At 34.0% G+C, this 15,366-nt stretch overlaps 2 protein-coding genes across 2 annotated transcripts; one reads left to right on the top strand and one right to left on the bottom strand.

Annotated features, from left to right (window-relative positions):
- Positions 1–2,759: 2,759 nt before the first annotated feature.
- LOC146141548 (microfibril-associated glycoprotein 4-like) lies at positions 2,760–4,869 on the bottom strand. Its single transcript, XM_083390177.1, has 6 exons — positions 4,614–4,869; positions 4,192–4,337; positions 3,847–3,943; positions 3,656–3,752; positions 3,530–3,594; positions 2,760–3,013 (listed from the first exon to the last, which is right to left on the bottom strand). Exons 1-6 carry the CDS (start codon positions 4,867–4,869, stop codon positions 2,760–2,762), a joined length of 915 nt encoding a protein of 304 aa, XP_083246303.1.
- Positions 4,870–7,360: 2,491 nt separating this feature from the next.
- LOC146141547 (uncharacterized) lies at positions 7,361–14,775 on the top strand. Its single transcript, XM_083390120.1, has 7 exons — positions 7,361–7,432; positions 8,701–8,884; positions 9,450–9,634; positions 10,520–10,633; positions 11,198–11,347; positions 12,845–12,988; positions 13,754–14,775. The coding sequence occupies exons 1-7, from the start codon at positions 7,406–7,408 to the stop codon at positions 13,943–13,945; spliced, it is 996 nt and encodes a 331-aa protein (XP_083246246.1). The 5' UTR covers positions 7,361–7,405; the 3' UTR covers positions 13,946–14,775.
- Positions 14,776–15,366: the final 591 nt, after the last annotated feature.

The following is a 15,366-nucleotide window of genomic DNA, read 5'->3' as shown; positions in this document are numbered from 1 at the left end:
TCACCTTAAATATGCCAAAAATATCAAGGCATTTTCTAATGATTTGCATTTTACACCCGAAAAAAATAAGTGATTTGTGTCCCACCAGTAAAACATCAAATAGTACTTCATATAAAAATGCGTTGTTAAATCAATGTTTTCCAGAAGGGTTAAAATTTTGTCAAAAAAGTATTCTTAGGTCAAAATTTCTAAATTTTATTATAACGCATAAACATTTCGGAGGTTGCATAAAAGATTCGGTATCCGCTGCAATAAACAAACGCACATATTTTTTTCTAAATTTTCACTAAAAAATACTGTGATATTTCGAAAAATTGGAATAAAAAATTATTTATGTTATTGCTCTGTTATCTTCCATTCAATATTTATAAGATGGTAAACCTTTTTTTAATTTTTTTGTATTCGTTAGCGTTTCGCTCCTACCTATAGTTCGGTACGCGAGGCGATATAGTTTTATTGTACAAAGAGACGCATTTATGATGAAAGAGTTATTTTTATAATAGTGCAGTTATATGATTGCGATCGTTGATTTTAGGCCTCATGCTGTATGAAGTACTCATTTCGTCTTTTGTCAACCATTTTGCGTCAAATACAAAAATAGTGCACTGTGGATTTTGTGTTGTAAGAGTGTTTTAATGGACTTCGCAGGGGCGGGCAACATACGGCCCGCGACGAGATTTTGAGCAGACAGTTTCTGGTGTTACAGGAGAATGTGGCCCGCGGCCCCACTGCTTGCTTACTACATCAATTTATAGAGATTGTTAGTTATTCTTTGGATCTTTGTTTTCTTTGTGTTTTTAGATTTTTTGTTTTGGATTGAAATTATATTTAGAATTTACAAGAAATATTTTCCTATGGATTTGCCGAGAAACGTAAGTTTGAAAAGGAGTGTCGCGAATTCAACAAGCATTGAATGCCCAAGTACTTATATCATGTTCTTGGTTTACATTTGAAAGGTCAAAACACAATCCGAGTCTAAAATCAGCCTCTCCCCTGAAAAATATTTTGTTTTGCCAAATTTAACTAAGTAATGCAATTTTTTCGTGAACTTCTTTCTGGCGTTTCTGTTTGTGTCCGTTTTAAGGAATGCCTTCAGCTGAATAACGCGCTGCATGCTGACTATGCCATACTACGCCGTGTGAACTTTTGAACTCTACGAAACATAATTTCCGTTAAATTAGGGGGCGATGGAGATACAATCCCAAGAAATGTCTAGAAAATTATATGTCTGGCAGCCTAATAGACTGTTCATACCAGACATTTTTTGTCACTGCGCGAGTTTTAACCCTTTGTCTTTTGATTATACGACCAAAGTGCCCATAATTTAGCAAAACACATCTTATAAAACGTCGGATTTTTACGTAAACAGCGGGGGGGTTTGCAGAAGGCGCCATAGGTCCATCAGAAGCTTTAGAAAAAGCACAGTAGGTATAGTAAAGAGGCGTAAAAACTAGGAAAAATGTAGTCACTTTACTCCGCCTTCTAAATTTGACAAATACACCTTACTAACCTGAGGTTATCATACCTAAATGACGTTGGCTGTTACATTGATTTGGTACCATTGTTGTGGTTTACAGATAAAATCTGAACTATCAAATGAACATGAAAACCATCTGGAAATTTTATTAGCCTATAGGCCTTTACAAACATTTTACTCACCAACTAAAAATATTTTCAGCAGAATTAGCTCCTATTGACTAAAGCAGGTGAAAGAAAACAGAGAACGAATAGGCTAAAACCTTAATCTACGTTGTTGTGGGCAAGACAAATTAATACCGAGGACATCGTGAAGCATGTACATCGGGTCATATGGATTCCTACTGTCACAATTATCGAAATCGGAGACCAGAAACGGAATGAAATTTCAATGCATCTTGACACACTGTCACTTGACGCTTTAAAGCAGGGGTCGGCAACCTACGGCCCGCGAGCCGGATCCGGCCCGCCACCTCTTTTTCAAACTTGGCACAAGGCCATGTCTCCTTTAACTTTTTGAACCATACAAAAATGCAAAAAAAAATTCGAGTGGTAAAAAAAACCACCTATTTATAACCAATGTTTTTGGAAATTTATTACGGCCCGCCGAGAACTTGCTGAGGTTGGTTTGGCCCGCGACTAGCAAAAGGTTGCCGACCCCTGCTTTAAAGCTTTATCTTCAAGAAAATTTTCGAGTTCTTGTTTGCTTGTGGTCTAATCTGGTGACACAGTTTACGAACGCCATATAAATAAAACTTATAGCAATGCTTTCGTGCGTTCTGCAATGGGTTACATTTTTTACATGGGCTTGTCTCTAATACATTTTTTAATTGAAGTTTCCACTACTCCCTATTGTTGCACCCTAGCTAGAAAATGCCTTATTGTACTTTGAAAGCGTTGACTTAATTTGACGTTCTAATTTATTTCACATAGCCTATTAGTATTGCTTTTCCAATTTTAGTTATAAAATTAGAATCTTCTATTTGTGATATTTGATAGCTCCTAAAATTAATTATCCTGACTTAATATTTTCTTTAAATAAGATGCAAGTGAATTGTCCGCACATTTGTATTAGTGCTTAGCACACATATTACGCAATAACTACCATTTCAATTAATGGGAATTTTTTCAATTAATGGGAATTAAAAGCTGCACAATTACAATCAAATGGTGAATGATCAAGTTGTATAATTATATAAACACCGACACCTTTTAAACCAGAGAATGTTGCATTAACCAGCAGGACAATTATGGTTACTACTGGTTTATTGCTTTAAGTTAAGTTACCATTTTCTTCTGATTTTAAACTCTATTGACTTTAGTGAGTAATAATAGCCATGCCATGTGTACCATGCAATGCCATCTGCGATTGAAGAATGTGTCCCACTTAGATACAAGCCATTAGGGTTTGTGTGGAGACAATAGTTATACCACCAAGCCCCTTTATATTTCTCTGCACAATCATCTTCATTGTGTTTATCTTGTTCTTTATCTCTTGTTGAGAACTTCATTCCATTGTGATATGCCATGCTGTCACCTAAGTTCGAAAAACGAGTTGTCATGCAATTACTTTGCTTAGCGAAACCAATACACGATGGGAGAAAAATAAATCCTAATAAAATAAGCTATTGATGCTGTCAGGCATAATATATAACCGAGTGGTCGTCGTTTCGACAATCGTCGTTTCGACGTCCTATACAGAGAACGTCAAGCGACAAATAACAAATTATATAATACTGTAATTATATAATACTGCTGGATGAGCAATACTCGGTTAGAAATTACTTTTTGAACTAGCGAAAATGAAAAAAAAACATTCAAGGCCCTGTTGATAAGCAACTTGATAAATTCTATATTATGACCTATAGTTATAAAAACTCTTTATACATAAAGAATGAAATTAAAGGAACACAACAAGATTCAACTTGTGTTTGTTGACAAATATAGAGATTGTTCAGTTCACTTAATAATTACTTTAACATGTGCTGTGAAAAAAAAATTCCTCATTAACATATTTAGATCAATTATTTCAAAGGTACTTAATAAAATCGACCTGCATTGCCGCTGTATCCTGACACGTACATTGTGTATCCACTCTTTTCGCCCACACTGAATGAACTAAAACAAAAATTTATCACACACAAGTGAAGATACCTGAGCAAATATGGCGTTAATTCACCTGTACTTGGCGTATCTCGATTGACCTTCAAAATCTGACATGTCGACACGAAGTTCGAACTCTCCTTGCGAAAGTAGTTGGTGGAGGTTTTCAAGACCTTTTGAAACAGTTAAATAGAATCATTAGCATGACAACACCCAAATGTCATTTCCGTTAAATTAAAAAAATGTTTAAATTATGATTTAACTCACCAAGCCAATATTCATTACTCTTGTCACCGAAGCCGTTCACATAGTCGTTCCAGTATCGATAAAAATTGATTGAACCATCGGTTCGTTTCTGGAACACCTGGATTTCAAACGTACAGTAGTGCGTTAGTCACTGAAGATTATATCATTGTTTTTTATTTAAAGAATTTTTACAGGCACAATCTAATGCGGAAAAATTAACTCATATTTAAACAAAATGAATTGTAGTGAGAAGCTTAACAAGAAAATTAGTAGTTTTATTTCAACTTAAAAATTATTTTGCTATTGTGTATTTCAGTCAGCTAAATTAATTTAGATTTCGTCAGTTTTTGAATAATTATTACTTACAATCCATCCAGGTTTGTTATCATTGTTGAGATCACAAAAAACTTCAAGTGATTTGCTTCGATCGGAGAAAGGATAAATGGTGTAAACTCCGTCACTTGTTTCTCCGCTTTTCCAAACATCTTCACAACTTGTGTTTTTAAACACCTCTAGAGTAAAAATAAGTTGTGAAAAAAAACTTTATTCTTCTTTAAAACACTAATTGCGCTACACATTGACAAAAAACATAATCTAATTGGGAAACGAAAAAAAAACACAAAAAAATTGCAAGGATAAACCTTGCTTGTAATTGTTCTCCGTCTATGTAAGACGATATGAGATCTTAGAAACGAATTTCCCAAAAAGCTGAATGCAGAAATTTGCTGATGTCTATTAATAGAAAAGTTATCACTGTGTTTGTTAACCTGACTAGTATTAAACTTTACCTGAGTATACAGCATTCAGTACAGTTTTGAGAACATCTAACTCTTGTTGAAGGTCATCGTGTTCTATTTGAAGGTCATTTAACTCTTGTTGAAGTTGTTTAACATCGGGGCAAGGACAGAAAGTTTTAGTGATGTTGTCAGGCAAACTCACACCGGGATTGGTCGGTTGGTTGCCTGGGACTTCACATTGCAACCAAACCGACGAAATCTCGCAAACCAAACCAAGAAAAACCAGACATGGGGTTAGTTTCAACATATTTCTAATTTTTGATAACTTGTGTTAAATGTTGCAAGTCGTTCTAAAGTATAAACTGCTAAGCTCTTCCAACACCATTTATAAATTGTTCATTCTAACGCCTATTTCTCCCCATCTACACAATATATGATAAAACGCCACAAACACACAGAAAGGGAAAACTTGAACTAATAAACTTTGAAGTGTTCGGGAATTGCTCCCAATGTCCTGGGAACTCTCACAGATGTCACAAAATGTTTGCGTTGCGCCTTGACATGTGGTGAGGGGCACTAGTAAGACACAAACATGTTTAAAGCTACTTCTAATACTGGAAAGGGTTTTAGATTCGTTCCAAATGTCCTGGAAATTATCACACAAATTAGTCATTACATGATTATAAAAAGTACATTCCTTGAGAACTTGCAATGTTAAACCAAGTCAACTTATAATTTAACAAGCTACTAAGTCAAACTTGTTCCAAAGTTCATGAATAAATGATTCAAAGCAGGGTGGTCCCAAGGCCCGCGACATCATTTTTTGTGGCCCGCGTTATTGCAATACGTAAAAGTTGAGGGTTTAATCAAATAAATTTAACTGACCAACGATCATCGACAAGCATATTGCAATTGTTTGGTTATAGGCCTAGTTACATTATTAAATAAATTAACTGGTTTACTATCGCCCATCAAGTTTTAATCCAGGGGTGGCAAGAACGCCTAATCTTGGTATGTGTTAGACCGGTTTGAAAGTCGCAATACGTCCTATTGGAACTTTCCAAAATGTCTGTTTTGCGAACTGGTAGGTTAGATTTGCGTTTTGTTTTAGTCTTTTTAATGGACCAGTAAACATAACATAAAAAGTACGACCCTATATAAATTACTATTTTTGCCACTTTGAGGTAATTTAACGATGAAATATGTAGAGCTTCGGCAAAGTATTGTTTTACAGGATTTTACTGTGACTAAAGTTTAACGCCCTGGACTTTTCCATCGTGCAATTCTAGCCAAATATATCTAGTTAAAAAACATTCTACGCTTATAAATGTAGTATTCTGTTTTGTCAAATACGCAATATTTTTCGCGCTTCGCGCGCACCATTTTGCCAGCAGTCTCATTATCACATTACTTTTTGACGATGCTTTTTGTCGTCATCTTTAAACATTTCATGCCCCGATCTTACGAAAATCGTTGATCGCTCCTGGCACGCATGTCGCATAAATAGCCTGCTTTATGTGGCCCGCAATCAAAGAAAATAATGTGGCCCGCGATGCTGTCAACCTTGGACCACCCTGATTTAAACCATGCCATAAGGTTCAGTTGACAGTGTTGCTAGGTTATTTATTTGTTTTGGCCGCACATTGTTTTTATGTTAAAACCAAGTGTTTTTGCCTTGGTTCAGTGTTTTAAAATTTTAAACAATGTAACCTAAAACCTAATTAATAGTTAACGATATTCTTTATCTTAATTGTTAGTGTTTATACCCCAACAAATTGATCTAAAAGGTTCATAAAACGTAAATAAACCTAAATACTTTTGAGGTGAAAAAAAGCGTATTTGGATGACTGCAAGTTAAGGCTCAAGTTCAAATGCGAAGATTAAATATAATTATGTCAAACTGACTTATATAAGTCCAAAACATGTTTTAAAAATTGATACCATAATTTGTAACCTAATATAGACCACGCAGGTTAGATTCCAAACAACGTCAATGTATACCGAACAAATTAAATTGGGAAACACTTAAAACGTCATTTAGACGTTGTATGCATCACTGTGAAAAGCGAAAATCTGTTTATTTGTGCCAACAACTGAGAACTGTAAAAAATGAGTAAGGTTAAGCAGGGCCTGCTTTTAACAAAGTGCAAACATGGACGTATAAGCTTGCGTTAGTTAACCGAATGGACTCCAACTGCTGTAATAAAGCTACACGTTTGCTAAAACAAAAGTCAAGCCGACAAAAACACAACTGTACCTTTCCACTGTTTATTGCACACACACAATATACCACGATAATATAAAAACACAAACGTTTTATGACTTTAAAGAGTCGAACCGGAACTGAACCAAATATTTGAAAGAATCTTAACCTTAACCGAACCCGAACATGTCAAGAAAGCGGTTAACTCCGACATTACATCACAACTTGTTTTTTACAGAGCTAAGGTATGCCATTTTGAAAATTTTCCATAAAAGAAAGAGTATTCAATTAATAAATCGTTGATTTTTTAGTTTTTAGATATTTAAAAAATGAACTGCTAAACAAAACCGTTGAACCCGAACCGAACCTCAACAAGAAAAGTCAAACGGTTCGACTCACTGATTTTAACAGTATGGCATCAATCACATTAAAGTAAAACTCAACATTCCAGTTTATCTAAAATTGCACCATGATCTACAAATATATTCGATTATTAAAAAAAATGATTATAACTCTGAAGAGACACAAAGCGAAAATAATTTATCGTTATCACGTGATTTCACGCTTGAGTGGTTCCGCTTCGGCCAGGCAAAATCTTCGAAACGAGTCTTGGACTTTTACGTTGCATTCATCCGACGCCATGGATTTAAACCATTCCGCATTCGAGGTAAGTTGAGTTGTAGTTAAGCCAGTTTCTAACGCTATTTCAACTGCTTAAGGCCGTTAAAGTTACGCGGTTATTTGGCCCGGAAATGTTAGCTTTATTTCTTTAGTGTTGTTCAATGTACTGACTGCTGGTTACCTCCAATAGTTTTCGCGTATTTTATATAATGGCGCTGGTCTAGAATCCTACCACACCGCACATTATTTGGGTTTTGGTATGGTGTTAGCGTTTGGGTTTGAGTGCGTCAAGTATTATTATTAAACAGCAAATATACTAATACTTGACCCACCCACACCCAAGCGCTAACCCGCACCCTAACTAAAATATTGTGCGTTGATTTCATAATTGTTTCAACCCTGTGGTAGGATTCTAGACCAGGTCCTAATTTTGTTTAGTAAATTAAACAGCACAGTCACCTAGTCTTAGCAGTAGTTTACTCACAGCTGCACAGTTTTATTCTGCATAAACATATTAGTTGCTCAATTTTCCGTGTTTTCCAATTTTCAATGAGATCTTACACACGGGCAAAAAATTGCGCCCGGAGGTTTTCACCAAATTATAAAACGCCAGGAAACCAAACGACTTAAAAAAATGATTGGTTTGTTTCTTTCTAAATAGCGATTTTAATTGTTGTGTGCATTCTATTTTTTTGGTGCCGGTTTGGTCTGTTTAAAGTCACTTTCATATACAAAATCAATACTTTGTACAGGGGCGAATTTGTTTGGTGCAGTTTATATATTTGGTATTATACCACATGATGCAGAAAACCTTAACTTGGTTGCTACAAGTTCTTTGATCTTTCAAAGTCATTCAATGTCCGAAAATTTATTAGCGTATTGAAACTTGGTAAATAGACTTTTGATTTATGTCCAACCTAAGGTATGTTTTTAGACAATTCCATTACAATTAAATTTTAACACCAATTTTTATTGAGTTGGAGATGACATTATATTGTTGTTTTTTTTTCTAAATTATATTTGTTTAAAACACGTCGAATATTCCAGTTGAATATATATTCCCAAGTCTTTCAAAAGCTAGAAATTTTCTTTGTAAAAAAAGCTTTTGAACTGTTTTAATTTAAAGTGAAGCGATTGCGCAATACATCGCGCACCGGAAAACGACTAAACGATTATGACATAAAACACGACTTTTAAAATATTGTGCTTTTACCAATTTCTAGTCGTTTTTGACTTCGGGGACATTTTATGAGTTGCAATCCTTTCGTACACTCATAGTTGAGGACTTATATTTACATATTATTTTTTAATAAGGAAACATTGGAGTTGATTAACAACCCTGAAATATGGAAAGACACCAACATAATTGACCTTGATGCGCCCTTGTTGGAAGTGCGTTATTCTTTGCAAGAAACGCAGGAACTCATTGCCACCCACGAACAAACAACAGGCACAAGATTCGTTGTCTTGCAAAAGCAAAAGAACTATGGAAACCCTGGTAAATTATCTGACTAAAACTTGTTTCATTTTTTAATTTGGCAAACATTACCAACCTTTATATACTTACCAATAGTGCAAGGCACGACTGTGTTAACAGCGACGCGTGTCTGTTTGTGCTTGTGATTACAGCGTGTTCGATTGATGCTTAAGTGTTAAATGTCTGCCAGTTAATATGCCAGGCGTGTCTGAAAAAAATAACACAACAATATTTATCAACATCAGTTTCTTCCGATTCACAAAATTGCTGTTTCTGAAAAAATGAACACAAATTTGGCATAGGAAAAAAATTGTTTTGCACCATGCCAAGTTAACATACCAAAAAAGAAAATATTTATATATATATATATAGAAAACATATATATTTAGAAAAATATATATGTACATTTAAGTAGTTTACTTGAATTGTTGGATTTCAATTATTTCAAATTTTAAGCATATTTCAGACTTATAAAAAATTAGATTAGGAATCTGTTTGGCATAAACAAAAAAAAAACGGAAATCGGTCCAAAAATTGATATCGGCCGATCTTTAGTAATTACCTTGAATTTGTTATTTTTTTGCAGATTGGATTCCGACTTCAAAAGGAAGGATTTATTGGGAACACCCGAGTCCCGAAGATGGGGTAAGTATCCCGATTCCGTTCGACGGACAGCCCTTCATGTTCGTCGGACGAAAAGTGATGGGGTGTCATCAAGGAGTGGATAAAGACAAAGAACGAAAACACAAGCGATCACTACTAAAACGACAGGTTAAATTTTAATGGGTTATTCTGTATTTTACATTCCTGTAAACTAGACAATTTTGAATTGACTTAAGGCCCAGTCAAGTTGGTTAAAAAAATTTAAGTCGAGTCCCAGTCATAGTGAGTCATTTTAGAGCAAGTCCCTCCCAGTTCAGGTCATTGATATGATTAAACGTTAAATTATTAAAATTAATAAACTCGTCCGATTATAAGCAGTAACTTAACTAAAAAAAAAACGCAACATAGTTTTTGTTTCATGTGCACAAATTATAAACCAATTTTATGAAAAAATTGCAATAAAAACTTTTGATTCTGACCCAAGTTATTTAATGCGATAACTCAAGTCCAATTTAAGTCATTTGTAAGTTCAGTTAGGTGAGGCCACTGACTTAATTTATTACAACGCTGGAATTTTATGTATAGCTGGGTTGAAAAGAGTTGTATGGCAAAGGAAACACTTTTTAAATTTATGTGGAATAAGACGTAAATTTTCATCAGTAATGTAGTTTGAAAAAAGGAAATCTAAACCGTTTGTCAATTAGTTTTTTTCATGCGTCCATAAGCCCATACCGAAGTAGTTTGTATATTGAGAACATTTCCAAACAAATCTTAAGATAATGTCTTGGTGTTGTAGTTAGACATAAAATGAATATTAAAGTCCATACAATAATTAGTAGCAATTTGTGAACAGTCGAATAAATCTTATGGTAGTAGATGGATAGTGTAGTGTGACGTAAAATGAATATTTAAGCCCATACAGAAGTAGATAGCATTTTGTGAACATTTCAAATAAATCTTAAGATAATGGCTGAAGTTTGAGTTGACGTAGAATGAGTATTTAAGCCCATACAGAAATAAACAGGAAGCATTTTTGTGTTTTTATTTTTTCAGGAGGGCGAGACATCTAACAGCAATTACAAACCTCGAAAGCCTCGGATTTCAAAGAAAGTTAACTGTCCTGCGCAAATCTACAGCCTACAGATTGCCAAGTTTCCTGAATATGATGTAAGTTTAAAAAAATATTTTTTTTTTAAAGTGCTTTGTTTAACTAATTACAAAAAAAGATGTTCTGTTATAATCATTATTCAACACTTTGAATTAAATATATTGGTAGTTGGTACCATAGATTTAACAGTTACAGTATTTGTTGATTAATAACATCGACCGACATTTTGATTTTATCTTTAATTTTGGATTTATTTCAATATTTTGCAATTGAAAATGTTGTACAGCTGTTTCCAAAACAAAATCCTTTTTTGAACTTAAAAAAATTGTCCTTTGCTTTCATTTTCATGGCTGAGGGATTTAAGACAAAGCTTGGTTTCTCGACATTTAGCATAATACAAGTTAATATACAAAGTAGGATTTGTATAAATCAAAGTATATATTAACTAAACAATCTTTTTTTTTATTTTAATTGAATTATTATCTTAATCTTAATAGATTAAAAAAAAAAAGTATCAGTTACCAAATAGTAAATATCGGTTATCGTTTAAAGAGTTATATCGATTAAACCCCAATTGAAACTTCATCCTTACAAATGTTCTGTAAACTATTTTTTTTGAGCAGATTAATGAAAACACGGGAAAAGACCGAAGAGAATCAGCGAAGCGTTTAAAAGCGGATCTAGCCAATGACGTGGACGTCGGTTACAACATTTACTTCATCACAAAAATGCCGGTGATAACCGACCACGAAGGACATTTAATTACAGGAGAGGTTTGTGTTTCCATTCTCGTTATTATTGATTTTAATATATATTGGACAATAAAGATAAAGTGTTGTCCTCAGTATGGCAGAATGCTGGCGACAATGTCTGACGAAGAATTCTCCAGAAAACCGAGGTTATTGGTGCAAAAAAATGTAATTTAAAAAAAAAATAACTTTCACTTTTTTTACAAAATAAACCTTGTGGTCGTTTCCACACAGATAAAATCTAATGTATTTTTGAAGCTTTAACAGTATCAGAGTAGGAATGGTAGACTTGTGTACCCACAGATTGTACTTTTGCAAAACCTTTACATACTTGTTAATGGAACAAAACAATTCTCACCTTCGGCGCAACTCTTGGTTCAATATTTTTTTGTCAATTGCCTTGTTTATCACCCAAACAAGGCAAGGTTTATACATTCGTTAGGCTAAGACAGCATTTAGGAACTTTAGGAACAAGACCCAAAAAAACAAAATATTTTAGCCAAAATGCTTGTCACCAAACGGTTAACAAGATTTTGCCAGTCTGGTTGCCCATCTTTACATTAGCCATATTACCGTATTTAACATTTTTTTACTATTAGAGGTGTAACTGCTATGAAGTCCAACTTGAACATATTAAACTACTGTGTTTGTGTGTTTTAGGGATGTTTGGAAATATTAGGTTGGGGTTAATATCTAAAAGTGTTCGCCCAATAATTTAATTAATTAATCAAGTTATGCTGGATCTGCAAACAAAGTAATAATGATATCAAACAGAGATTTTTTAGCTTTGCAAGGTTAAATTTCTAAAATGATATTACAATAAAAAAGGAATAAAAATAGACATGGAATGCCAAATTTCGACCAAATATCCTTAAAATCATTACCAATGGATTTATAAATTTGATCAATTGACTTATTTGACTAAAATTATTTTGTCACCGACCAAATTGCTACTTTTTATCCAAAATATTGTGCATCACTGACGCATAAAATACAAAGTATTGGACATTAACCGAATCTGTCAATCAATTACAGTAATGATACAAGAAAGGCAGGCTAGAAAAACAACTAGCCTGCAGTTAGAATCGAACCCATGACCTCCAGCCATACCGGGGACCGTCGCCCTACCAACTGAGCTACACAGGCTCAGAGAGTAGCAATTTGAATAACAACCATGACACCATTGTTTTCTACAGACTGTTCGTAAATCTTGCCTGTGGTGGGGCTTGAACTCATGACCTCCGGCCATACTGGGACAATCGCTCTACCAACTGAGCTACACAAGCTCAGAGGGTAGCGATTAGCGAAACAACCAGGCTTCCCATGTAGACTGTTAGTACAGGCAAATTCACATTCAAGGAAATCTAGTACCATATTCATTCAGTCAATCATACACACATAATCGTGTTCAACAACTGCGTAACCCTATATGTATGGTGATTGACACTGCAATACAGCATTACAAGGACGTTATCTTTACAGGACGTCAGAAATTCAGCATTGAAGGCCAAGCAAGCGCAGCATCTTCAACTGCCACCAGCAGCCATCGTTAAAAGCGAACCAGACGAAACGCAGCTTCTGATTCAAAAGTGTTCTGAAGTTTCCAAGACGATCAGTGAAGCCACTGGGAGTGTACAAGATGGACCTTATTTAAAAGGACTCCTGGTAAATTATTTTGTGTGTAAGGCCAGTGTTGTAATATCTTGACTTCTCTGTTTTTAAATGACTTGGGTTGACTAACAACCTTTGAGTAAAATGTTAAACAATTTTAATCATTTTAAGAAAAATGTCAAACAAAACTTGATTGTGGATTCTTTTTATAGCGTTATATATTTTTAAGTAACACGTTTAATTTCAAATAACTAACAACCAAGTCATTTAAATTGTAACGAGATAAAACTTGATTTTTTGTGGTTAAATAACAGATTTATTTAGTCATATTTTTAATGTTTTTTTGTTTTCTGGAATTTTGTAACACAAACACAATCTTGACTTAGCCTTTAACGTTTTCGTTCATTGAATTAATGTTACCGGCTTTGCAATTCATCAGTGGATAAGACTAGACAGAACTATCTAACAATTTTACATAAACTGCAATTTTATTTTTGCATCTTTAAATGTTTTTACCTGGGTTTATTAAACTGGGGCAGGAACGTATTCAGAAATCTAAAAAGGGGAGGGGTACCGAATTCATCATAACGGCTATGACGTCATAAATAAGAAAAAATGGAGTTTTGCCTTTCATTCATTTTTAATCGAAAGAATTAAGGCATGTCATTTGTCCAAAAGACTTAAGGCAAGTCAATGACTCAAGCCTGTACAACACTGCAATTAACTCGCTGCCTGACAAATTTGTTATCTTAGCCCTAAAATTAGCTTTACATTGCTTTGTTATAATATTACTAATTTTTGTCTTTTGTTTTCACACAGATGACCTTGGAACATTTACAAGACAGTGTAATGGAACATGTTACGCAAGAAGAAATTGTGAGCGCAACGCCGCAAGTTCAAACCATTGTAGAAATTTCACAAAGTCACAAGCGCAAGTACGAACCCGAAAGTAACTTAACAATCGAAATTGAACTTTCCAAAGAAAGGAGGTTAAGATTTGAAGAAGATTGACTTGTTTTTGTTTTTTCATATATTGTTGTTTTATTGTTTATTATTGTATGGCAGCGCTGTATATCTTAAGGAGTCACAATCGCATCAAAAATAATATTAAATTTGTAAAACTATAGTGAAAGCGTTTCATTCCGAGCAATATTTTGCAGTTTAACAAACAATTGCTTTCAATTAAAACACTTAAATTTAAGTCCAGTCTTTCATAAATGACTTATGACTAAGTTAAACCATTTTTATTGCTCAAAAGACTTAAGTCAAGTCTTACAACACTGTCATGTGACATGTCCATAATAATTCAATGTAAGGCATATTCGAAGTAGGAAATATTAGTGCAGTGCTTTCCAACCAATGGGTCGCGAAGCATTTCTAAATGTTACAGCTTTCTATTAGGTTGAAAAATTATTGCATTATCAATACGTAACATTTATGCAGCAATGTAACAAATACGTAACAATTAAATGTGTTAAGTCGCATTAACTATTTAAGTACATACGCAAGTAGTAAAGATGCAGGTTTACGTAAATGTTAATCTTGTTTCCTCGGTAATTTGTTTTTTTATGCGTTTGGTTGTATCTCATTATGGGTCGCACAATAAAACTTGCATTCAAAGTGGGTCGCGAACAGAAAAAGTTTGGGAAGTACTGTATTAGTGTATTGATATTTCGCAAAACTTTAATTAAGTCCAGTGCCTTTGGTGCCATTGTGTCCTAAAATTTACATGTGACGTACTAGAGTAAATTTCAGTCATTAAAAAAAAAAATCTTGTCTGGACAGACTAATCAATGAGCTAAAACTGTGTCTTTTTGCTATGCTCGCTGTATGGTTGATCAATGAATAAATTCAATCGAAATTTTTTGTTCGTATTGTCTGTGAAAACACATTTTGTTTGTATTTGTGAAAAACAACAACAATATTTTTCTCGGAGTGATTTAGGATAATTAAATATTTTGAAAATCAGTCATAGGAATATTCAGATGTTCTGCAACTCATTTTATTGTATTATACTCATGAAAATAGAAATTCAATTATTCTAAAAAATGTAGGTTTACTATTGCAATCTTTTTGGCGAAAATTGAAATGAACCAGGGAGTCGAACCGGAACTTTATGAACCGGTTTTGGTCCAATTTTTCCCAAACCGTAACCGAACCTGAACCGTTTTATGAAAAATTCTAAGGAGCCGAACCGGAACTAAACCCAATATTTTGAATAAACCTGAACCTTAACCGAACCCGAACCTGTCAATAAAAGCGGTTCACTCCAGCATGACGTCACAACCTCTATTTTACAGAGTTAATCTATGTCATGTTCAAAATTTTATGAAAAATAATGAATAGTGATTACATAAAACGTTAGTTTTTTATTTTTCAGATATTTCAATAACGAGCAGCTTGTTTACGCCGCGTAGCTCTACATTTATTGA

Source organism: Ascidiella aspersa, chromosome 5 (assembly GCF_963924565.1).
Source record: "Ascidiella aspersa chromosome 5, kaAscAspe10.2, whole genome shotgun sequence".
Lineage (NCBI taxonomy): Eukaryota > Metazoa > Chordata > Ascidiacea > Phlebobranchia > Ascidiidae > Ascidiella > Ascidiella aspersa.
This window is presented reverse-complemented; position numbering and strand designations above follow the sequence as displayed.